The 26699-nt window shown below is 47.6% G+C and overlaps 1 protein-coding gene across 2 annotated transcripts in view; it reads left to right on the forward strand.

Annotated features, from left to right (window-relative positions):
• NTPCR (nucleoside-triphosphatase, cancer-related) overlaps positions 1-26699 on the forward strand; it is a 175361-nt gene that overhangs the window by 87283 nt on the left and 61379 nt on the right. For both annotated transcript variants that reach the window (XM_077486577.1, XM_077486578.1), the window contains exon 2: positions 2582-2744. In XM_077486577.1, the coding sequence (XP_077342703.1) occupies positions 2582-2744 (163 nt within the window). The remainder of the gene's footprint in view (positions 1-2581; positions 2745-26699) is intronic.

The following is a 26699-nucleotide window of genomic DNA, read 5'->3' on the forward strand; positions in this document are numbered from 1 at the left end:
CGTGCGAACTAATCGCCGGGGCTTACCCCAGAAGCTTGTAGATTCCCATCTTAGGCTGGGGGAGAGAGCCTGCTTGAGATGTAATAATTTGCTCGCTTTGAAGTGGAGAGATAACAAGAATGTTTTCGTTCTTTCCTCCCTTCACACAGACACTATGGTCCAAATTCCTACGGCGACTGGTGTTGTGGAGAAACCCCTCTGTGTCCATAGATATAACCTCAATATGGGAGGGGTGGACCTCAACTACCAGATGGCACCGTACCCAATTGCTTGTAAGGCCAGACACTGGTACAAAAAAGTGTCTATTTATTTCACTTGGCTTTGCTGAACACTCGTGCTATACAGAGCTTCAGGATGAACTGGATCCTTCCTTAAATTCCAGGAAGAGATCATCAGAGCCCTTCTGTTTCCAGACGGTGCTCTCGCCCAAATTCCCAATGCAAATGTAGTAAGCCAGCTGCATGAGAGGCATTTTCCACATGTCCTCTCTGGTACCCCTACCCAAAGAAACCCCCAAAGAGGATGTTGTGTCTCTAGAAAGCACGGAGTGTCTACTTTCCAAAATTGGGTCATTTGGGTGGGGGGGGGGGTTGTGCCATCTTGGCATTTTAAGGCCTTTGAAACTGATAGGTAGTGAGGAGTGAAATCAAAAATGTATGCCCTTAGAAATCCTGAAGGCAGTGCTTGGTTTTTGTGGCCCCATACGTGGCTAGGCTCCCAAAAAGTTCCACACATGTGGTATCCCTGTACTCAGGAGAGTACAGGGATACTTGTGGGGGGGGAAAAGGACACATATTTCATTTGTGTACAACATTGCATGACCGCAATTACCAGTTAAAGCAGCGCAGTGCCAAATTGCAAAGTCCTCTGGTCTTTAGGCAGCCAAAAGGTCCGGGGCTTAAGTGGTTAAAAGTCCCTCCAACCCTTTTTGACAGTAATTTACTTATTGTTACTTGTTTCTGGGATGTGATGCAGGATTGCCTAGAACACTTATTTGATCCTTGCTTTTATTTTTTACATGTATTTTCTTTTAATGCTGTGATTGCCACATGTGTGCACTCAATGTGTACAGTTACATACTTACATATAGTAGGTGAAGTTAGAAAAAGACACAAGTCCATCAAGTCCAACCTATGTGTGTGATTATATGTCAGTATTACATTGTATATCTCTGTATGTTGCGGTCATTCAGGTGTTTAATAGTTTTTTTAAACTATCGATGCTCCCCGCTGAGACCGCCGCCTGTGGAAGGGAATTCCACATCCTTGCCGCTCTAACAGTAAAGAACCCTCTACGTAGTTTAAGGTTAAACCTCTTTTCTTCTAATTTTAGAGAGTGGCCACGTGTCTTGTTAAACTCTCTTCCGCAAAAAAGTATTATCCCTATTGTGGGATAACGGTATTTATGAATTTAAATCATATCCCTTCTCAAGCGTCTTTTCTCCAGAGAGAATAAGTTCAGTGCTCGCAACCTTTCCTCATAACTAATATCTTCCAGACACTTTCTGAGCTTAGTTGCCCTTCTTTGTACTTGCTCCATTTACAGTACATCCTTCCTGAGGACTGGTGCCCAGAACTGGACAGCATACTCTAGGTGCGGCCGGACCAGAGTCATGTAGAGTGGGAGAATTTTGCTGGTTGGTGATTACCTGGCAATTGTACACGTATTATCAAACCCTGTATGTCTGCCTCTCTGGTTAAAGACTTCTGCTGCTAGATTTTACACACTGGCTTATGTCCTGTTACCTTAACTCAGGCTTGCCTCTTGTCCTGCATCTACTGCTTGCCACATTATACATGCTGACCATGACTTTATACTGATTTTAGCCTGGTATCTGCTGCATGCCTGCTATATGAACTTTTTATTACACACTGACCATTCCTTTTTTACTGACCCTTACTGGTATCTGATTCATATCTGCTTAGTAACTAAACCTGTAAGGTACGTTTTTTTTTTTTTTTTTTTTCCCCATAACTTTATAAAAGGACAACTTATAGTAGTATTGTGATATGGTAATATCTTTTAATTGCTTTCTTCAATAGGCATATGTTTTTTCACAATGAATCCTCACAAAGTATATACCTTTCTAAAATGGTTCTCCCCTGTTGCGTCTATACCATGTAACCATTAACAAGTCTATCCGTTTTTTTTTTTTTTCGGTTTTTTTTCAACCCAGCGGGCTAAACGTAAGAAAATGAAGGAGCTTGCTGTTCTAACTAACCAATGTTATAACAGTGATCCCCCATCCTGAGCTATTGTGTTCTGACAGGAGCCTTCCCTTCCTCCAGAACACACCAGTCAGTGCTCACAGCCATTGTCTGCCAGCGCTGATCTGGTGGATCTGCTGGTTTTCCAGCATGCCCATTTAACAGAAATCAGCTGTTGCAGAACCAGCTTCTGTCCAACACGCTAGTGTACACACGGTCCAAATGTCAGCCGGTTTCTGTTGGAGCAGCCAATATTCGGTCTGTGTGTACCAGGCTTTACTGTTGCATTAGTTGTAATTGATTGTGTGTGTTGATGCTTAGATGGTATAACCTTAAACTATACATAAATATTTGTATTTATTTTATTTTTGAAGGAATTGGAAAAACCACCTTAATCCATAAAGCCTCCGAAGCTTTAAAGTCATCTGGTACCCCCATTGATGGCTTTTACACAGAAGAAGTTAGACAAAGAGGCAGAAGAATAGGATTTGATGTTGTTACCTTATCTGGGAAACATGGAATTTTGTCAAGGATTGGGTATGTTTAATTTAAAACTGTAGTTGTAAGATCTTTGTACTCTCAACCACTGTTAGATTGAATTAAAGGGATTGTTTTTTGTGTTATGAAAAAGGGATTTCTCTCTGTATAAGCAATAAAAGATGGAGTGCATTTAAGAGTATCAAAGGTAACTATGCTCCGAAAAATTTTGTTTTACTGATATTCATAAATTCGGGACTTTAATTTAACTTTTTTTTTGTGATCCACCACCTTACTCTGCATCGTGTGGACTCTCATTATCCAACAGTATTGTTGAATGTGGTACACCCAACCTTGAGATGTGTTTTCGAGCACCTCGATTGACACTGCAATTATGCTTTGTAAGCTGGTTAGCAAGGACACAAATTGGTGCTTTCTTGGCCCACTCGCCAAGGTGAACTACCTACATTTAAGTTTTCTGCTCATGCACTGATACTGTTAGATGCCCCCTCCTTCTTTTGTTTATATACAAGACTTTAATGCTGGATCTCCAAGCTCTCTATTACTAGTTGTGAGGTATTGGAATTTGAACTGAAAAATCTATGTCTTGCAGTTCATTAAGAGACATAGAAATTCAGAGACTACATGAATTTACACTGCCTACAGGAAAATTTGGACAGTGGCAAACAAAAAAATGTGGCCAGCCAGGTGAATGAATGAATGAAATACTTATATAGCGCACAATGCGAACTGAATCGCCTCTAGGTATAGTTATATAATTAGTCAAGTTGAAAAAAGACACAATTCCATCTAGTTCAACCAAGAGGAAAAAAAGAAAACCTCCATATACACTGTTCTATACTAACAGTTGATCCAGAAGATGACAAAAAACGCAATAAAAGCACAATCCAGTTTGCTGCAGCAGGGTAAAAAAAAAATATTTCTCTTACGTTCACCGACTGACACAGCTCCTTTCTTAGACCATCGGGTTGTTATGGCACCTTCAGGAGAGGACTAGTCAGAACATGTTAATATGTTATAACAAAACTAGAACTTTCTAGTTCCACCCAAAGGGCGGTCCCTTAGGTAACAACCCCCCAGCGTGTCTCCTGCAGCCTAATTTTTTACCTGCCTAGTGAAGGAGACGGACCTAGGAACCCTGCTGGCCCATCAGTCCGTACATTTTACGATTAACCTGCCTGGCGGTATTCCCGAGTCTGGCTCAGGGTGGAATTTTAGTACCACGAGCGGTAACCCCAGGCCAGACTCGGGATCACATTGCAGGATACAGGGAGACTTACTTACCTTGTCCCCTAGATCCAGCGATGTCCTCCCCGCTGTGTGTGCGAGCCATCCTCCACACGATTCACACAGTGCCGCTGAGCTCCATTCACTGCGACATTACGACGCACGGGAGCAGAGATCGGCGCCAAATTCAAAAAAGTAAAAACGCAGAAAACATACAGTATACTGTAATCTGTAAGATTACAGTACTGTATAAAAAAAATACACACCCCCTTTGTCCCTAGTGGTCTGTCCAGTGCCCTGCATGCACTTTTATATTATAAATACTGTGTTTTTCTGCCTGGAATTTGGAGATTGTCCATAGCAACCAAAAAGTGTCCCTTTATGTCAAAAGTGATTTTAAATCAGCTAGAAAACAGCGATAATAAATTAGAATCACTTGCAGAAGTGAGCGATGGTGATTTGTGGGGAGATCCGTCGTCAAACACTAAATCTAATGAGAGCGACAATTCTGCAAATGAGCAAATTTCTGTGTTTTTGGATTTGATTACATTATTGAATAATTTTTATTATTATTTGTTATCATTATTTATAGTTATTTATTATATTATAAACTTTATCATACCCGGGATGTCTACTAGACTCTGGTTTGAACAGATTTAAGAGAGTAATTCCTAAGAATTGCAGGCCTACAATATAAAATGCCAAATTTCCATGCAAAATAATTGTACCGCTTTCAGCACCTAAAATCAGAAATAATCATACCGCCAGGGAGGTTAAAGATCCTGTGATCCGCTATCAACAGCCGGTTGGGTGACAGGTTCTGGATACCCTTATCCTTGTAGTCTCCCCGGCCTGCCAGCGCGCGTGTGCAGACCAGAGCTCCGTGCTGGGCTGGCCACGACATGCCCCCCAGCTCCATGGGCTGCCAGTGGGCGTAATGCCCCGGGGCACACATATGACCGGGCTACTGATGTTTGCGTCACAGTGTGCTGGGCCAGCAGCCACCCTGTACTGATCAGAGAGTGGGTCTGTGATGGAATGCTCCCCAGCTGGTCAGGACTGCTAAGTACAGCTCTCCCTGCCTCGGTGTGGCTGAGCATCTGGGCATTCCCTGGGAGGTCAATTCGTGGGTCCCTCACTTTCCTCTCTTCTCTCCTTGTCCCTATCTTCCCTCCCCCTCCCTGTGGGGGATGCTGCATGGGCTGCTGAGTGGTGTGTGTGCCATAAACGGGCTCCCGAGGGGGGGGGGCTCTCACCTGGGGTGGGGACTGCGCTGGGTAGCTGTGCCCTGGATGTCTGTAGGTCTCTCCCCTGGGTGTCTGAAGGCTGTGTCTGCTGATCACTGTAGTGCTGTTTACCTCCATTTTCTCTGCCTGCTTTTTACTGTCCCTCATTGCATACAGTGTTTGGCGGCCATTTTTGGTGTGACCAGGGAGCAGCATGCTCTGACTCCATTTTACTGTAGTCCGGCGGCCATTTTTCATGTGATTATGTCCTTTATACTGGACGCTCTGCCATTTTGTTAAAGCCTGAACACGTTTTTCATCCTCATCGCTGTACAGTGGAGCTCAGCACAGCACAGTTTTCTCTCATAAGCACCTGGGAGCTGACACAGGCACACCTAGCTGGACAGCGCAGAACTCGGTCAGGGTGGTGAGTCCTGCGGTGGGGGCCCCTAAGCCTGCAGCAGTTAGGAGGGTGGGACCATCACTGTCCTAAGTCCCCAACAGGTGGCAGACTGGGTAGGGTCAACATGGCTTCAGAAACTGGTGTTTCTTTCCCCTGAAATCCAGGAAATTGCAACCGGTTCGCCTGCAGACAGTGCAGTGGCTCTGGACGCTTTGTCAGCGGTCCTTAATACAAGATGGAGGCGGTGCATGGGCGCAAAGGTGGTAAAAAACGGCCTCTGCCCCCCGTCCTCCGGGGAGAGCTCTGATGCAGACTCGGGCCCTGCTGAGGTTGTGGACCCCTGACCTGGTGTTTCAGATGATGCTGACCAGGACCGTTCGGACAGTGAGGATAATTCCCCATCCGGGTCCGTGCGCAATAAAGCGCTTGTTGGAGCACTTGGCACAGCTGTGCGTTATACCCTGAAAATTCAGAATACAGCAGATCCTTCTGCTGATGTAGTGGTCCCTTTTGGGTCCCGTAAGAAAGCCTGTACACCTAAGGTGTTTCTGTATCTGACTTATTTCGATAAGTTCATATACAAGGAATGGGGTCGACTGCAACGGACCTTCTCGGTCCACAATACATGGCGGTGCGATACCCCTTTGAGGAGATCCTTCTCAAAAAGTGGACCCCCCAGTATCCAGGTTAAACAAAGTAACCACGATCCTGGTAGAGGGAACTCCTGCCTTTAAGGATCCCACGGACAGGAAGGCCGAAGCAGTGGCTCACTCCTTGTTTATGGTTGTGGGGTCAGCAATGCGACCAGTACTGGCATCGGCACTTGTGTCGCAGACACTTACTGAATGGGCAAAGCTTTTGCACCGCGACATGGGGGAGCAACAGGCTTCTCCTGTCTGCGTGGAACTAGCAGACCAGTTAGTGCAAGGCCTTAAGTACGTTTGTGACGCGGCCCTGGATACTCTCCCTCTGTTATCCAGGGCTTCAGTGTCAACTGTGGTGCTGAGGCGCCTGATTTGGCCAAAATGCTGGTCGGCCGACCAGGCATCTAAAAAAGCCCTGACTGATTTACCCTTCCTTGGTGAGCAGCTCTTTGGAGCCTCGTTGGATGACATTATTAAAAATGCCACAGGTGGTAAGAGTACTCTACTCCCACAGACCAGGAAGGTTAAGGAGCCATGCCGTCGGCAAGGGCCCTAATTTTCTGCTCATCTGCTTTTTCGTCCGCCCGGCTTCGGCTAAATGTCCCCAGCCCGACAGGACGACCTCTGAAGGACAAAAACGACCCTGGAGCCGCAAGCCTGTGAGCAAAAGTGCTACCGCATGAAGGTTTGCTCCCGCCCGCAACACGGCTGGGGGGGGTCGCCTTTGGGAGTTTGCAGCCCGGTGAGCCTCTCGGCTGTCCGACCAATGGGTCTGCGATCTGATTTCCTCCAGCTACAAGATAGAGTTCCTCTCTTGGTTGCCAAATAGATTCTTCCCCTCCAGCATACCCGTACTCCAGCCTTGCCGGGAGGCCCCGATGGGGACAGTAAGGGACCTGCTGAGTCGTGGGGTAATAGTACCTGTTCCGGAGCCGGAAAGATTCCAGGGGTTCTACTCCAATCTTTTTGTAGTACTCAAAAAGGAAGGGGGTACGTCCAATCTTGGACCTAAAAGCCTTCAATTACTTTATAAAAGTACATAGGTTCAGAATGGAATCAGTTCACTCAGTAGTCTCTGCACTCCATCAAGGGGACTCCCTGGCATCTTTGAACATCCAGGATGTGTACCTGCACATACCCATATGCCTTCGGCATCAGAAATTTTGGGAAGCCCACTACCAGTTTGTGGCTCTCTCCTTTGGTTTGGCATCAGCCCCCTGAGTCTTTACCAAGGTATTGGCTCCTATTTTGGCGTTGCTACGACAACGCGGGATCGCGATCGTAGGTTACCTAGACGATCTCCTCCTGAGAGCATCTTCCACCTCAGAATTAGATGAAGATGTCGCAATCAGCATGCAGACCCTGCAGGAATTTGGGTGGCTGTTGAACCTAAGAAAGTCGGTGAATGTACTGACTCAGCGATTGGCTTACCTAGGCTTGCTGCTGGACTCCATGGAAGCGAGAGTGTTTTTGCCTTCAGACAAGCTGCAGACTCTCAGAGCCGCATTAAAACTGCTGATGAACCGCAGGTGGTTGTCGCTACGCCTCTGCATGCGAATCCTGGGGCTCATGGGGGCCTCCTTCGAGGCGGTACCCTATGCCCAATTTCACACCAGAGTCTTGCAGAAGGAGATCTTGACGAAATGGGACAAATCTCTGTTATCCCTGGATCGGCAGATTCAGGTGAGCCAGTTAGTCAGGGACTCCCTGCTCTGGTGGCTGAGGTCCCCGGCACTTCGGTCCGGAAAGTCGTTCCTACCGCTACATTGGACAGTGATCACAACGGATGCCAGCCTAACCGGGTGGGGTGGAGTAATGGGAGTTCAGTCGACCCAGGGCCTCTGGTGGGAGGAGGAATCCAAGTTGCCGATCAATGTGCTTGAGCTGCGATTGATCAGGCTATGCCTCTCCACGTGGTTGATAAGACTTTGAGGGCGTCCGATCAGGATCCAGTCAGACAACGCCATGGCGGTGGCATATGTCAATCACCAAGGAGGAACAAGAAGCTTGGCCGCTGCACGGGAGGTAGCTCACATCCTTCAGTGGGCAGAGCGACATGTACCGACCCTATCGGCCATTTACATCCCGGGAGTGGAGAACTGTCAGGCGGACTATCCGAGTCGCCAGATGCTGGTCCCAGGAGAATGGGCATTGCATCCGGAGGTGTTCAGGCTGCTGTGCCTGTGATGGGGCACACCAGACGTGGATCTTCTGACCTCCCGTCTCAGTCGGAAGGTGCCGAGATTCGTGTCCAGTACAAGAGATCCTTGGGGAGAAGCGTCAGATGTGCTTGTGGGATCAGTACCAGCAGACCTATGCCTTTCCTCCTGAAACTGTTACCACGTCTGCTCCGCAGAGTGGAGGCCGAAGAGATTCCAGTAATTCTGATTGCCCCAGATTGGCCCCAGCGTCCCTGGTACGCAGACCTAATGTGCCTGGTGGCGGATGCCCCATGGCAACTGCCGTTACAAGAGGTTACTGCTCTCTCATGGTCCGATTCTCCATCCTGCTCTACCATTGCTGGTTTTAACGGCATGCCTATTGGGAGCCAGGTGTTGAGGAACCGGGGCTCTGATTCCAACTATGCTGAGAGCATGGAAATCTTCTTCTCGGAAGATATATCATCGTACCTGGAAAGCCTACATCTCCATGCATGAGGAGAAAGGATGGTGTCCACGCTTCTTTTCTATATCCAGGATCCTGCTGTTTCTACAGCAAGGAGTAGACCAGAAATTGGCTTTAAGCACCATTTGAGGGACAGATATCAGCTTTGGCTGTCTTTTTTTTCAGCGACCCCTGGTGTCTCACTCTCTAGTGAGCACTTTTGTTCAAGGGGTCTGACATGTAGTTCCTCCGGTGCGTCCACAGTTACCCCCGTGGGATCTGAACCTAGTGTTATCGGCGCTTCAGAAACCGCCATTTGAAAATATCGGAGCGATCCCACTGTTGACTTTCTCAGAAAGTGGTCTTTCTATTTGCCATTACATCGGCCAGGAGGATTTCGGAACTGGCGGCCTTGTTTTGCAAGTCGCCCTATCTGGTTATCCACAAGGATAAAGTGGTGTTGTGTTCGCAACCTTCTTTTCTGCCGAAGGTGGTTTCGGCGTTCCACATCAATGAAGACATTTTGTTACCATCTATGTGTCCTAAACTGACACATCCTAAAGAGAGGGCCGGGGCTCTGAGGGTGTATTTGTCGACTACGGCTCCCTTTCGGAAGTCAGACTCCTTGTTTTGTTTCGGTGGCTGGTCCGAAAAAAGGCATGGCGGTCTCGTCGCCCATCATTTCCAGGTGGATCAGGCAGATTGAAGGGGCAGGTGCCTCCTTTTCCGGTCATGGCCCACTCCACCAAGGCAATTGGAACGCCTTGGCCTTCCGACATCAAGCGTCTGTCGCTCAAGTGTGTAAAGTGGCGACTTGGTCGTCTGTTCACAAAATTCTCCAAGGTAGATGTCGGTGCATCGGCTGATGCCTGTTTTGGCCCCAAAGTTTTGCAGGCGGCCATGTAATTTGCAATTGCACTAAAAAAAAAATCTGGGTTTTTGGTGAAAAACACAGTACCTTTTAGTAAATGTACTGTTGCATTTGTTACCGCAAGGTTTGAGTCGGTTTGTAAGGTAGTGACTCCCAGATTTAGGAGCACTTTTTTTGTGGGAAAAGGGTTCTTGCTGTTCCCACACTTTTTGTGGGTGAAGTTTTATACTGGTTCCCACATGCCATTGTGGGTGAAGTATTTATGCTGTTTCCCACCCCTCGTTTTGGCACGGCTTGGGAACGTCCCGATGGTCTGAGAAAGAAGCTGTGTCATTCAGTGAACATAGGAGAAAATAGGATTTTTTTGTACTCACCATAAAATCCTTTTCTCTGTAGTTCACCGACTGACAGCACCCTCCACTCCTATTTTTTACGTTATACTGCTTGTTGACGTACTGAGGCTGCAGGAGGCAGGCTGGGGGGGTTGTTACCTAAGGGACCGCCCCTTGGGCGGAACTAGAAAGTTCTAGTTTTGTTATAACATGTTAACATGTTCTGCCTAGTCCTCTCCTAAAGGTGGCGTAACAACCCGATGGTCTAAAAAGGAGCTGTGTCAGTCGGTGAACTACAGAAAAAAAGGATTTTACGGTGAGTACAAAAAATCCTATTTTCTCAAAGTGTCTTCCAGGACAGTCCATAAGACGTAGGGCTCCTGCTACCAGGACAGGAAACACGTTACCCCCACAAGATAAAAGGGCGGTCCTCCAGGCCCCATGTCAGTTATTAGTGCTTCCTCTGGACGGGGGGGTTAACATGTTCCTAGAATCTGGTTCCCTAGGTCTCATGAGCAGGAGGGGCTCTGTATGGCTATTTGGGGCATGTCCCTAACCTTCTCCTCTGCCAGAAGCAGCACTCCGCTGGGGAGGTTGGCTGTGCTGCTGTCTCCTGTTTCTCAGTGCCTGGAGAGGGCCAGGACCGGGATGCTGTCAGCTATTAATGTTTTACTCGTTTTCTCTCCTGGAAAATCGCACTATAGCCAGATTTTTTAAATAAATTTTGAGGGCCAGACCAGTAGTGGTAAGATCTATCTTGAGGTCACCAAGACCTTTAGAAAAACTGATGCCTTGTTTGTCCTCTTTTAAGGAACACAGGGGAAATAGTGCTTCTAAAGCCACATTAGCCAGGTGGATAAAACCAAGCTATCTCTGAAGCTTACAAAATGAGGGAGGTTCCTCCACCTTTTGTTACTGCGCACTCAACTAGAGCCTTATCTACCGTATATACTCGAGTATAGGCCGACCCGAATATAAGCCGAGGCCCCCAATTTACCCCCAAAAAAACTGGCAAACTTATTGACTCGTGTATAAGCCGAGGGTGAGACATGCCTGTCCATCCCTGTGTGTGTGTCCGTCCATCCCTGTGTGTCCGTCCATCCCTGTGTGTCCGTCCATCCATCCCTTTGTGTGTGTGTGTCCATCCATCCATCCATCCCTGTGTGTGTGTGTGTCCATCCATCCATCCATCCCTGTGTGTGTGTGTGTCCATCCATCCATCCATCCCTGTGTGTGTGTGTGTCCATCCATCCATCCATCCCTTTGTGTGTGTGTGTCCATCCATCCATCCATCCCTGTGTGTGTGTGTGTCCATCCATCCATCCATCCCTGTGTGTGTGTGTGTCCATCCATCCATCCATCCCTGTGTGTGTGTGTCTCCATCCATCCATCCATCCCTGTGTGTGTGTGTCTCCATCCATCCATCCCTGTGTGTGTGTGTCTCCATCCATCCATCCCTGTGTGTGTGTGTATCCATCCATCCCTGTGTGTGTGTGTGTCTCCATCCATCCATCCCTGTGTGTGTGTGTCCATGTGTGTGTGTCCGTGTGTGTGTGTGTGTGTGTGTCCAGCCTACCTGTGTCCCGAGCCTGTGTCCCGAGCCTCCGTCCCGTGCCTTGCCTCCTTGCCTCCGTCCCGTGCCGTGCCTTGCCTCCTTGCCTCCGTCCCGTGCCGTGCCTTGCCTCCTTGCCTCCGTCCCGTGCCGTGCCTTGCCTCCTTGCCTCCGTCCCGTGTTGTGCCTTGCCTCCGTCCCGTCCCGTGCCGTGCCTTGCCTTGCCTCCGTCCCGTGCCTTGCCAGGATCGCCGCTCTTCGTCGGCGCCTCGGCGGCCATTCTAAAATTCAAAAGCCGCGCATCCGCCTTCGCCTGTGATAGGCGGAACACTGAATTTCCCAGCAGCCTGTGTTCCGCCTATCACGGACATCGTCTCATCCTCGTCCGTAGTACGAGGATGAGCGGATGTCCGTGATAGGCGGAACACTGACTGCTGGGAAATTCAGTGTTCCGCCTATCACAGGCGAAGGCGGAGGCGGAGGCGCGGCTTTTGAATTTTAGAATGTCCGCTGTCTGTCTGCTCGACACGCTGATCGAGCAGGCAGACAGCGATGACTCGAGTATAAGCCGAGGGGGGCACTTTCAGCCTCAAAAAAGAGGCTGAAAATCTCGGCTTATACTCGAGTATATACGGTATCTCTTGGGCTGAGAGGGCTGGTGCCTCACCAGAGTAAATTTGCAGGGCTGCCACATGGTTCAGTTACTCAACCTTCATTAAACATTATCGCCTGGATCTCCTATCAGCTCAGGAGCAGGCATTCGGTCGTAAGGTCCTTCAGGCAGTTATCCCTCCCTAGACTGATAAGTTCTGGCTTATCGTCTTATTGTGTCCTGGAAGACGCTTTGAGAAAAGCTGAGTTAGACTTACCGGTAACTCCTTTTCTGAGAGTCTTCCAGGACAGCCGGATTCCCACCCGGTTTTGTCTAAAGTTATGTGTATTATGCATATGTTTGGCAGAGACTTCCTCCGCTTCTTGAGAAGACTGACATGGGGCCTGGAGGACTGCCCTTTTTATCTGGTGGGGGTAACGTGTTTCCTGTCCTGGTAGGAGGAGCCCTAGGTCTCATGGGCTGTCCTGGAAGACTCTCAGAAAAGGAGTTACCGGTAAGTCTAACTCAGCTTTTCCTGAACTCTCAGGAGGCAATTTGATATTCCCTGGATCAACCACCCCTGGTGTTATTAAATGTTAGCATCCAGTTATATTTGTGCATTTAGGAATGCATCCAGCTGTTTTTTAAAAAAAAAACAATCTATTGAGCTGGACAGAACTACTTGTTGAAGGAGTCTATTCCACAATTTCACAGCCCTTACAATGAAAAAGTTCTGTATGTGGAGGTTGAATCTCTCTTCCTCCAAACGTAAATAGTACCTCCTTGTCCTCTGTAATGACCTGAAAGTGATTAACTGTACACCAAGTTCCCTATATAGACCACCTATGTATTTATACATGGTAATCATATCCCTCCTTCATTGCTTCCTCTCAAGATAGAATATATTCTGTTCTGCTAATCTTCACAGCTGAACTCCTCAGTGCCTCTTATCAGTTTGGCTGCACTTTCTCCAGTTCTCTGATATCCTTTTTGTGAACTGGTGCCCAAAGCTAAACTGCAAATTCCAGATCAGGTTACTAATGATTTGTACAGGGGCAAAATTATTTCTCTCTCCCTGGGTCTTGTAGAGGGTCAGCCTGGGGCAGGGTTAAGGGGGGGGTTAATCGAAGAAGGCAGGTACTTCCCCTTCAGACCTGCTTATTATCAGGTGTGCTGAAAGTGTCAGTGTGGAGCTGTTGAGTAGGAGAGAGACACAGCAGCATGCTGTGTGGAAATGTCCATTGCTGGAAGATGTACCTGCTGGATGAGCTTAAACCACAAAAAGACTGTAGCTCTGTTTGGAGCCATGAACTGTTACCTCTAAGCCTGTGGGCTGGTGAACTGTGAGCTGTACCTGTGTGCACATCCGTGTGATAAGACAAGTCTGTCTGGTTTTATGTTTTTTTTTGCTGTTTTGCTGAATAAAAGCCACTTTTATTTTACTGGACTGCCTCTGAGCCAGCTCTTCACCCCTCTGATCCCCTACAATTGATGGAGAATGCGGGCAGTTTGAGGGGTCCAGTCTAATTCCATGTCCTGGGTTAAAGCTGCACAGACAGTGAAATCTTCTGAACAAGCCATGGAGGATGTGGTTAAGCAGCTGGTACTGGCTAATACACAAGCGCAGACCCGCCATCAGGAGGTCCAGCAGGCCCTGGTACAAGCACAGGTTCAGCAGGAGCAGATCCTGGTGCAGACAGTCACTGTACAACAGGAAACAAATTGCTTACTGAGTGAACAGATAGCGGGATTACAAAAGATGGTGACCCAGCAGACTGAAATGACGAAAGGTGACCTTGCTGTAAAGAGTGACCCCCGGAAGGCAGTGCAGCAGACCCTGCAAAAGATGACGGCCTTAGACAATGTGGAAGCATACCTAGCTATGTTTGAGCGGGTTTCAGCAAGGGAGGGTCTGCCTGATAAAGACTGGGCAGATGTACTGGCTCCTTTCCTGACCTCAGACCCCCCCACAAGTGTACTGTGACTTGGCCCCGGAATCAGCACGCGATTATAAGCTCCTGAAAGCAGAAATCCTAGCAAGGCTGGGAGTGACTGTCGCTTTAAGGGTGAACCGAGTCCATGGCTGGCGCTTTGACAAGGCTAAGCCTGCCCGTGCGCAGCTCTACCACCTGATGCACTTGTTCCAAGATTGGCTGAAACCTGAGGAAAAGACACCCACTCAGATTGTGGAAAGATTCACACTTGATCGTTTCCTGCATGGACTACCCAGGGAGCTCCACCGATGGGTGGCTCAGTCCGAGCCTCAGTCACTGGATGAGATGGCTACAGCTGTTGAGCGCTACAGTTGTGCGGGAAAGTTCCAGGAGAGTCCCTCTGTCACAAGAAAGCTGGCCCATTTCAAAGAAGTGCATTCCAGCACCAGTGTGCCTCCCGGTGATCACATAGTGGCTGCCCGGAGGGATAATACAATTACCAAGACCACCACAGGACATAAGCTTCCAGGGAATCGACAGGGGAAACCCTGTGAGGTTCGCTGTTGGTCCTGCCATCAACTGTCTCATCTGGCGGGCCAGTGCCCAAGTCGGGAAGAACCAATGGAGTGCGACATGGGTCGCCGTCGCTCTATGTATGTCCATGGATTATGTGCTGCAACCAACCTAAATCCGCATGTGTGTGGTGCGGGTCAATGGACAGGAGGTGGTAGCACTCCTTGACTCTGGGAGTGTCATTACCCTGCTCTGATCGGATGGGTTACCAAGAAAGCTGGTATCAAGGGAATAGGTTGGGGGTCATCTGTGTGCATGGTGATGTTAAAAACTATCCAGTGGCCTGTGTGACCCTGTGTACACCAGCAGGAATGGCTAAACTAAAAGTGGGGGTGGTCCCAGGACTACCTCATGATTTACTAATCGGGCGAGAGTGCCCCATGTTTTGGGACTTGTATGGGAAAAAGCTCAAATGTTTGGGGGTTTCCCCCAAAAAGCAAGAACCCACAGAGGTGGTGAATAATACTGTGTTGCAGGAGGTTGTTACCAAGGATCAGTACCAGGTTGCTGAACCTGCAGAAAGTGAGCCCGGTCCCCTGGAGGTGTTTGCGGAATTGGAAACGGAAAGTACCTCCTCTGAGCCAGACATGTCAGACCTTGGGGGCTCCCGGGAAGATTTCCTTAGTGCTCAGATGAGAGACCCCACTTTGATCCCCACCAGGGAACAGGCCACGGTCTTAAACGGTGAACCACAGCACCCTGGGGCAGGCGTGAAGTTCCCCCATTTTGCTGTGAATCATGATTTGTTGTACCGAGTAACTACGGTCAATCAAGAAGTGTTGGAACAACTGGTGGTGGTTCGCAAACCCTTTAGGTCTAAGGTGTTGCATTTGGCTCATAGTCATGTACTTGGGGGTCACCTTGGAGCGGCTAAAACTCAGGAACAGGTTTTACAGCGTTTTTTTTTGGCCCGGTGTATATAGCGAAATTAAGGACTACTGTGAGTCCTGCCTTACCTGTCAAAGAACCGCTCTAGTACCCCATTTTCGCAGTCCGCTGGTACCACTTCCAATTATCGAGGTTCCCTTTGATCGTATAGCAATGGACTTGGTGGGCCCCTGACCCAAGTCAGCTAGGGGACACCAATACATTTTAGTTGTTTTTGACTATGCCACCAGGTATCCGGAAGCGGTCCCTTTAAGAAATTGCTCATCCAAGGTCATCGCACGAGAGTTGTTTCAGATGTTCATGAGAACAGGGTTCCCATCCGAGATCCCAACAGACCAAGGTACCCCGTTCATGTCAAAAGTGATGAACGAACTCTGTAACCTGTTTAAGATTAAACACTTGCGGACTTCAGTGTATCACCCACAAACTGATGGGTTAGTGGAATGGTTCAACAAAACCTTAAAGGGATTGCTAAAGAAAGCAGTTGAGGAGAATGGTCAGGATTGCTTGTTGCCTCCCTTGTTGTTTGCCATAAGAGATGTAACCCAGGCCTCCAAGGGGTTCTCCCCCTTTGAGCTGGTTTATGGGAGACACCCCCGTGGACTACTGGATATAATGAAAGAGACGTGGGAACAAGAAGCTTCCCTGTATCGGAGTGTGGTAGAACACGTGTCTCAAATGCAGGACCGAATAACAAAAGTTATGCCCATAGAACGTGAACAGTTGCAGGCTGCGCAAAACGAGTCGTGTATACAACCGATCTGCCAAGATTAGAGAGTTTAAACCTGGGGATCGGGTGCTGGTCTTAGTGCCTACCATCGAGAGTAAGTTTCTCGCCAAGTGGCAAGGACCCTTTGAGATAGTTGAGAGGGTGGGCAAGGTCAACTATAAAGTCCATCAGCCCACCAAACTTAAACCCTACCAGATTTACCACGTCAACTTGATCAAACAATGGAAAGATAGACAGGTTTTGACAGTCAGTCTGAAAGTCCCGGAAGAGCCTGATGCTCAGATTAAGAAGGTAGGGGTTGCGGAGGCTCTCTCCCCTTCTCAAAAACAGAAGTCCTGGGAGTTTTTGCAGAGGAATCAAGACATTTTTTCAAACCTACCGGGCCTAACCTCGTTAATTGAACATAATGTCATTACAGACCCTGGCGTTTGAGTAAACCTCAAACTATTGTCTCGGCCGAGCTTAAGAGCATGTTGGACCTTGGGGTCATTGAGGAGTCTTCAAGTAGCTGGTCTAGCCTTATAGTCCTTGTACCCAAGCCGAATGGAACCTGGTGGTTCTGCAATGACTTTCGCAAGTTAAATGAAGTCTCCAAGCCAGGCACATATCCCATGCCCCGGGTCGATTAATTAATCGAGAGATTAGGACTGGTCCGATACATCACCACTCTTGACTTGACCAAGGGATACTGGCAGATCCCGCTTTCCCCAGAGGCTAAAGAAAAAACTGCATTTGCCACACCCGAGTGCTTATGGCAGTGTGCCCGAATGCCATTTGGGTTACATGGGGCCCCAGCCACTTTCCAGAGGGCCATGGACTTCATCCTAAGACCTCATAAGGAATTTGCAGGAGCCTACCTTGATGACATTGTCATCTTTAGTAAGGACTGGGAGAGTCACTTACTGAAGGTCCAGTTGGTCTTGGATGCCCTCCGAAGGGCGGGGTTCACAGTGAACCCAGAAAAGAGCAAGGTGGGTTGGAGGAGGCCCGCTACCTGGGGTATGTTGTAGGCAGGGGTGTGATTAAGCCCCAACTAAACAAGGTGGAGGCTATTCAGAAATGACCCCGTCCACTCACAAAGAAACAAGTGCATTCTTTCCTTGGCATTGTGGGCTATTATAGGAGGTTTGTCCCCAACTTTGCCAGTCTAACAGCACCTCTGACTGTTCTCACCAAGGGAAAGAATGCAACTGTTGTTCAGTGGAGCACAGAAGCAGCATTCTCCCGATTGAAGCAAGCTTTGTGCCAGGAACCAGTGTTGGTAGCTCCCGACTTCCAAAAAGAGTTCCTGGTACAAACAGATGTCTCAAAATTGGGTCTGGGTGCAGTACTGTCCCAGATGATTGGGGGGTGAGCACCCTGTTGTGTACTTAAGCCGGAAGCTCACACCAGCTGAGAGGAATTATTCCATTGTGGAAAGGGAGTGTCTCGCAATAAAATGGGCTTTGGAGACCCTTCAAGTTAGTTTCAGATCATGCGCCCCTTAAGTGGATGGGCCAAAATAAAAATAAAAACTCCAGAATCACCCAGTGGTTCCTTGCTCTACAGGACTTCAGGTTTGTAGTGGTACATAGACCGGGAAAGGTACATCAGAATGCGGATGCCCTTTCCCGGGTCTGCTGCCAGTGGAGTCGTGGTGTCCAGACCCCTGGCCTGGAACAAGGGGGGGGGGGGATATGTAGAGGGTCAGCCTGGGGCAGGGTTAAGAGGGGGTTAATCGAAGAAGGCAGGTACTTCCCCTTCAGACCTGCTTATTATTAGGTGTGCTGAAAGTGTCAGTGTGGAGCTGTTGAGTAGGAGAGAGACACAGCAGCACGCTGTGCGGAAATGCCCATTGCTGGAAGGTGTACCTGCTGGGTGAGCTTAAACCACAAAAAGACTGTAGCTCTGTTTGGAGCCATGAACTGTTACCTTTAAGCCTGTGGGCTGATGAACTGTGAGCTGTACCTGTGTGCACATCCTTGTGATAAGACAAGTCTTTCTGGTCTTATGTTTTTTTTGCTGTTTTGCTGAATAAAAGCCACTTTTATTTTACTGGACTGCCTCTGAGCCAGCTCTTCACCCCTCTGATCCCCTACAGTCTATACCAGGGGTGTCCAAACTACGGCCCTCCAGCTGTTGCAGAACTACACATCCCATGAGGCATTGTAAAACTCTGACATTCAAAGACATGACTAGGCATGATGGGGATTGTAGTTCCTGAACAACTGGAGGGCCGTAGTTTGGACACCCCTGGTCTATACTATACCTCTTTTAATACAAGAAAGTATTTTGCAAGCTTTTTGAAATAGATATTTTGTAGATAGGCAACTCCTATCCTCATATTAGTGGTTCCAAATTAATAACTACTGCAGTAGGGAACAGACAAAAGATAAGCTCAGCATCTTTCCAAATAACTGTTATCCTTTTTATTATGATGCATTTTAAGGTTTTTATACACATGATTACGTAGGTATCACATTAATATTACAATTGTACGTTTATGGTAACAAGGGGCGTTACATAGGCAGGCTAATTCTAATCAGGACTCAAAAGAATGCAAAACATATTCTGAAAACACAAGTGCTGTGTGCACAGTGAAGGCAGTGTGCAATACATATAAAATAGAATACAATTATATACAGAACTTCCAAATTTACATTAGTCTCCTCTCCTCAGCTTTAACCTGGAACCTCCACACGCTTAGGTGGAGGTAGTCCTGGCCAAAGAGGTAAAAATGTAATTGTGGAGAAAATAGATGAGCAGCTTTTTTCTTTACAAAATGACTTTTCATTGTGAAAAACAAATGATTGATGAGACATATTTACAGAGTACTGGCTGTACACTCCTGTGACCAGAATGGCCTTCTAGCTTAATTGTTGGTATACTAACTTATCAGCATATGTAAACACAGACAATTCTACATAAAATGGAAGAGGCACAAAAAATAAATATGACTTCAACATGGCTAAACTACTTTTCAAATATATATATATATATATATATATATATATATATATATATATATATATATATATATATATATCCCTTACAATTAAAGTAACTGAATCAAAAAGTACCCTAGACTGTGATCGCAAGAGGGAAACAAATCAAACAGAGATTTGTTTAATATAGTCATTTTTGCAGTGTCTGGTGTGGATCCAGGTGACTTTTCCTTCAAGTTTTGAAAAACTGTAGATGAAATAGATGCTGTATTGAGTCTTTAAACATTCCCTATATATAAATGTCTCTTAACAATCCACAAGTCACCTGGCTTTAGTTTTAGATCCTTCCAAGCTTTAAGGATCTAGAATTGGGAAAAACACATAAATGAGTTTGTCAAAAACCTTCAGAGATCAGCAACATTCTCTGTGAGATCCGAGGACTTCAGCTGCTGAGACAAAATATAAGCAAGCGAGTAACACACTCCCAGACAAAAGCCCATAGGAAGAGAGTCCAACATCCCCTTAGTGGCTTGATAAAATATAAGAAAACGTCTTGCTCTACTTTGTCCGCTCTGTTGTAGACAGTAGGGGGTGTAACAAATCTCAAAACCTCAAAACTTCTAGTAAGGACTCTCCTATAAAAATGATTTCCTCTGTTACTCTCTGTAGATTCTGCACTCTACTTACAAACTACTTCTGATAACCCTTTTTACTGTGGCCTTTGCAGTAGCATTTGCCACTGGACATCCAGAAAACATGTCCATAAAAACATAATACATACTTGTAAGATCCTGACTTGGGCATCTGGATATCTTTTTGTTATCTCTGGAAGGGATGTTCAGCTTTTGGTAACACCTTTGGTAACAGGTAAAACAAGAAGTTGTATGTTATAAAAACAACTGTGGAGAACCCTGGCTCTATCCCAAGCTCATTTACTAAGGCAGCCATAACTGCTTGCTACACCTTTCTCCTCCACCCCCCTCCTCTTCTTTTTCCTCTATTGCCTCTTCCTCTCCAGATTTCTGCGGTGCTCCGTAGGCGTTCAAGGGGCTACGCAAGCACTCAGGTAAAAAGATGCCATGCGGTGCTTGAGTTGGTCTGCTTAGGGGACAGGAGCCACGCTGGGGCAGAGATTCTGTCAGCTCTGCAGGGGCAGACTCAGAGGTGGTTGACGCCACGCCAGCTTCAGCCATGAATGGTGGTTTGCAACAATGGCACCAACCTCCTCTCCACCCTCCAACGGGTACACTTGACCCATATTCCCTGTTTGGCTCACGTCATTTGGTTGTGCAGCGGTTCTTGTGCAGGTACCCGGGCTTGCAGGATCTCCTGCGTCAGGACAGCAAAGTCTGTGGGCATTTCCGCCAGTCATATAATGCCAGTGCTCGGCTGGCTGACCTTCAATAGGAATGCAACCTGCCCAAGAACCACATTTGTGACATGCCCACCAGGTGGAACTCAACGTTGACAATGCTGCAGCAGCTGCACACTCAGCAGAGGGCCATCAATGAGTGTGTAAGTATGGCAGCAGGACGGGGTCAGGGGATCTTGGCTTTTTTTGCCACGCCAGTGGCTACTGATCAAGGATGTATGCACTGTCCTGTCACCATTTGAGGAGGCCACAAGGATGGTGAGCAGTGACAGTACATGCATCAGTGATACTGTCCCTCTTGTCTTCCTGTTGGAGCACATGTTTTGTGGAATAATGGACAGGGTACTTGAGGCAGAACAGAGGGAGGAAGAGGAGGACTTCCTTACCTCTCAAGGTCCCCCTTTATGTAGACAATTCCTGCGGGCCCGTCGATCACACAGGAAGAGGAGGAGGAGGTAGAGGATGAGGATTGTGTCAACATGGAGGTGGAGCCTAGCACTCAGCATGAGAAGCAGTCTTCAAGGGATCGTTTTCAGTCCCCAGAAACCCATGGACTTGTACGTGGTTGGAAGGAGGTGGCTGTGGATCATGTCATCCTTAGTGACCCAGAGGACTCAGGATCAAATGCCTCAGTAAACCTTCACTGCATGGCCTCCCTGATCCTGCAAAGCCTGCAAAAGGATCCTTGAATTCGTGGTATCAAGGAGAGGGATCATTACTGGCTGGCAACCCTCCTTGATCTAGGTTACAAGGGTAAGGTTGAGGAACTTATTCAGCCCTCACAGAGGGAGCAGAGGATGAAACATCTTCGGGAGGCCTTGCAGAAAGGTTTGTGCAATGCGTTTCCAGAGCCTGGGAGGTTACAATTTCCTGGTCCTCCTGGACAACGTGCCGCTGTGGCTTCGGTCAGTCACAGAAGGAGCGGTGGAGAAGGTGGCCCTCTGACCGATGCGTTCAGACAATTTTTTAGTCCACAGCCCCAAGGTCTGATTGGCTCCAGCAACCATCGCCAGCATCTGATTTATATGGTGCAGGAATACCTAGGGGCAAGATCCAACTTGGAGACCTTTCCAACCGAAAATCCACTGGGTTGCAGATGGCTCACTGGCCAGAGCTTGCACAATATGCAATTGAGTTACTGGCCTATCCTGCACCCAGCGTTCTTTCCGAACGCACATTCAGTGCTGCTGGAAGCTTTGTAACCGATCAGAGTGTGCCTGTCCACAGACTCAGTTGATTAGCTCACCTTCATAAAAATGAATCCGTCTTAGATCACCAGCTACCAAGATCCTGATGCTGATATAACTGATTCATTTTTCTATGAATGTGAGATCCCTTGAAGACTGCATATGCTGAGTCACTATCCTGTTATGCTGAGTGACTGTCCTATTCCTCCTTAATGTTCACGTTGATGGCTTCTAAGAACATTTTTGTTTCAGGGCACCACCACCAGTGCCTAAGGCCCAATTATTCTGCCCCTGTTTAACAGCGGCGTATAATCATAATTTTTTCTGTAATATTTTGCACCAGGGCTAATTCCTGCGCTCTCCAAAAATCTTCTGTCCAGAAATTGACCCTAGTATATGAATGGGGACCTTGGATTGTGGGCTCCTTGAGGGTAGAGACCGATGTGAGTGTGCAATGTACAGTTTCATAGTTTGTAAGGTTGAATAAAGACACCAGTCCATCCAGTTCAACCTGAGTGAGTGTCTACAATTGTCCCTATCCCTGTACATTGCACACTCACATCGGTCCCTACCCTCAAGCTTACCCTCAAGGAGCCCACAATCCAAGGTCCCCATTCATATACTAGGGCCAATTTTGGACAGAAGCCAATTAACCTACCTGCATGTCTTTGGAGTGTGGGAGGAAACCGGAGTACCCGGAGGAAACCCACGCTGGCACAGGGAGAACATGCAAACTCCAGGCAGGTAGTGTCGTGGTTGGGTTTCGAACCATCGACCCTTTTTACTGCTAGGTGAGAGTGTTAACCACTACACCACTGTGCCGCCCAAAGGGATACAGGGATAGGGACAATTGTGGACACTCACTCAGGTTAAACTGGATGGACTGGTGTCTTTATTCAACCTTACTAACTATGTAACTATCTAGGTAACTATGTAACCAGAGTATCTGTGAGGAGTTGCAGTGTTGTGGCACCACCACCCCTGCCTAAGGCCCATTTTTTCTGCCCGTTTAACAGGGGCATGTAATTACTACATTTGCTCTAATATTTCACAGCTGTGCTCGTTCCTGCGCTCAACAGAATCTGTGAGGGGTTACAGTGTTGTGGCACCACCACCACTGCCTAAGGCCCAGTTTTTCTGCCCCTGTCTAACAGGGGCATGTAATTATATTTCTTGATATAATATTTCACAGCAGGGCCCATTCCAGTGCCCACCGAGAGTAATTGTGAGGGCTTACAGTGTTCTGGTACCACCAACACCTAAGGCCCAATTTTCTGGCTGTTTACCCACGTGATCGGCTGTGATCGTTTCACAGCCGATCACTAAATGTAAACAAACCGCGGTAACAAGATGTTACCGGGTTCTCCTCCTCACACACCGACCATGTGTGAGGAGGAGATTGCGGTAACATCTCGTTACCGCTTACAGTGTACACACCAATCACACTGATTGCCCCCCCCAATAAAGAGGGCCTGTCACCACCCATCATAGTACCTGTCACTCAGAGTCCACCAGAGTACCCGAGTGCCTGTCAGAGCCCACCAGAGTACCCGAGTGCCTGTCACAGCCCACCAGAGTACCCGAGTACCTGTCACAGCCCACCCGAGTACCTGTCACAGCCCACCCGAGTACCCGAGTGCCTGTCTCAGCCCACCCGAGTACCCGAGTGCCTGTCTCAGCCCACCCGAGTACCCGAGTGCCTGTCTCAGCCCACCCGAGTACCCGAGTGCCTGTCTCAGCCCACCCGAGTACCCGAGTGCCTGTCTCAGCCCACCAGAGTACCCGAGTGCCTGTCTCAGCCCACCAGAGTACCCGAGTGCCTGTCTCAGCCCACCAGAGTACCCGAGTGCCTGTCTCAGCCCACCAGAGTACCCGAGTGCCTGTCTCAGCCCACCAGAGTACCCGAGTGCCTGTCTCAGCCCACCAGAGTACCCGAGTGCCTGTCACAGCCCACCAGAGTACCCGAGTACCTGTCACAGCCCACCCGAGTACCTGTCACAGCCCACCCGAGTACCCGAGTGCCTGTCTCAGCCCACCCGAGTACCCGAGTGCCTGTCTCAGCCCACCCGAGTACCCGAGTGCCTGTCTCAGCCCACCAGAGTACCCGAGTGCCTGTCTCAGCCCACCAGAGTACCCGAGTGCCTGTCTCAGCCCACCAGAGTACCCGAGTGCCTGTCTCAGCCCACCAGAGTACCCGAGTGCCTGTCTCAGCCCACCAGAGTACCCGAGTGCCTGTCTCAGCCCACCAGAGTGCCTGCCTCAGCCCACCAGAGTACCCGAGTGCCTGCCTCAGCCCACCAGAGTACCCGAGTGCCTGCCTCAGCCCACCAGAGTACCCGAGTGCCTGCCTCAGCCCACCAGAGTACCCGAGTGCCTGCCTCAGCCCACCAGAGTACCCGAGGGCCTGTCACAGCCCATCGTGTTATTTCATGTGTGTTAGGGCCTATTGTCCTATGTTGTGGAGGGTTCCATATTATTCTCCCTAACTGTGCTTGACATATTGCATTCTCTAAACTAACCCATCTCTTGTCGTTTACATCTTTCGCCCACTCCACCACCCGTGAGAGAACCACTGCATTATGACATCTTTTCAAATCCGGAACCGCCAACCCCCCTTGTTTTTTCCCCCTCCTTAACACCGCAAACGCAACTCACGGCTTTTTATATTGCCATATGTACTTAGAGATTAATTTTCTTAATATTCCAAAGAAGGCCGAAGGGAGTGAAATGGACAACATTTGGAACTTATATATGATCTTCGGGACCAAAATCATTTTAACCACATTTATCCGTCCTAACCACGAGAGAGGACTGGTTGAGTTTTTTTTTTTATTTCTCTCTTTATTTCATCTAATAATGGGATGTAATTATTCATGTATATTTTCCTAATAGTATCTGAGAGGAGAACTCCCAGATATTTGATCTCCTTACGCCAGGGGAAGTGAAATTCTGCTCGGAGTCTCACCTCTTCCTGATATTGATGTTTAAAGCTTCGGACTTGCCAAGGTTTATCTTCAAATTTGATATTTTACCAAATTTTTCCAGCGTCCTTAGCAAGTTCGGGATCGTTATCCTAGGGTTAGTGATGAAAAAAAGCACATCATCCGCGTATGCTGCGAGTTTGTGCTCGTCCTCTCCCACCCTAATCCCCTTTATATCTGTATTGTTTCGGATCGAGGCCAGTAACGGTTCGAGAGATAGTGCAAACAGAAGGGGTGATAATGGGCACCCCTGTCTGGTTCCATTTCCCATTTGAAGCTGTGCTGATGTTTCTCCATTAACCTTTACCGCAGCCTGCGGGCGGTTGTAGAGTACTTTAATCCATTGGATCATCCTCGGGCCCATACCCATCACTTCTAAAGTTTCTAACATGAGTCCCTAGTCTACCCTGTCGAATCCTTTCTAGGCATCCATTGACAGGAATAGACCTGGGGACCCATTGTTTTTTAGGGCCTGGAGAAGGAGCCATGCCCTCACCCCATTATCCCTACCTTCTCTCTTGGGTATGAATCCGACTTGATCCGGGTGTACCAGTTCTGTCATTTTTTCCTTTAATCTAGGCGCCAAAACTTTGGCGTATAGCTTTATATCAGTATTTAATAAGGCTATCGGCCTATAATTAGAGCAGAGCAAGTGGTCCTTGCCCTCCTTCAGGATCAACGCTATTGTAGCTCGCAGGGCTTCTCCCATTTCGTATTTTGTACCTAATCCATTTATATATTTACAAAATCGAGGGACCAAAATTTCCTTATATTTTTTATAGTAGGAGATCGTATACCCGTCTGGGCCCGGGCTTTTACCTATTGCCGTTTCTTTTAATGCATTATGGATTTCCTCTTCTGTGATGGGTCTCTCCATATTCTGCCTATCACAATCTAGTAATCGTGGTAATTTAGCTTTATACAAAAATTCTTAGATTTTTTCCTTTTTCCCTTTACCTTGTACCCCTTTCTGGCCTACATTGTACAGGGCTTCATAATATTGCTTAAATACTTCAGCAATTTCCCTAGTTGTGTGAACGGTCTTCCCATTCTTATCCTGAATTTATTCAATAAAATTAATCTCTTTCTCTTTCTTGTCTCGCTAAATATTTACCTACTTTATTTTCCCCATAGTATCTCTCTCTGGCTCTCCCCTCTAATACCCTTCTTGCTTCCCGATCGTACATGTCTTTAAGTTCCTCTCTCTTATTGATCAATTTATGAAAGAGTTCCTGTTGTCGGCCCTTTTGTTTTTTATGTTCCTGCTCCAATCTATGGACCTCCTTTATCAATTTCTCCCTTTTCTCTATTCTTTCCTTTTTTTTCTTTCTTGCCCCTATGGAGATGAGGATACCTCTAACAAAGGCTTTATGTCCCTCCCATAGGGAGGCACCTGTCGCCTCACCACCAGTGTCAGTCGTCGAAAAATAAAATTATATTTCTTTCTGTATTGTTTCTGCGATTTTATTATCTTGTAAAAGGTTCTCATTTAGTCGCCAGGTAAACGGATGTCTATGTATTCCAGGTATCCTCATCTTCATTGTCACCGGGGAGTGATCTGACAGAGATACTATTCCTATCTTTGTTTCTAACACGGTCTCCAACAGTCTATGGTCAACCATTATATAGTCCAACCTAGACACTGGGGAGAAAAAAGTATAATCTTTTATTTTTTCATGTTGTATCCTCCAGGCATCTGTCAATTGATTTTGTCTCAATCGGAGTTTGATTGTTTTCAAGCTCTTCCCACTCATCCCCTTTGCACGAGACGTACTATCGAGAGGCGGATCCATGCAAAAATTAAGATCACCCGCCAATATTACATCTCCTGTTTTGAAATCTGCTAGTCTCCTCAGGATTTGTTTCAAATATCTTACAGGATTTTTATTTGGACTGTATATATTTGCTAGAGTAAAGGTCCTATCCCCAAGTTTTCCTTTCAGGAACAATTATC

This window comes from Lithobates pipiens, unplaced genomic scaffold (assembly GCF_037356315.1).
Source record: "Lithobates pipiens isolate NorthernLeopardFrog02 unplaced genomic scaffold, aLitPip1_a1.2 Scaffold_18, whole genome shotgun sequence".
NCBI classification, from domain to species: Eukaryota; Metazoa; Chordata; class Amphibia; order Anura; family Ranidae; genus Lithobates; species Lithobates pipiens.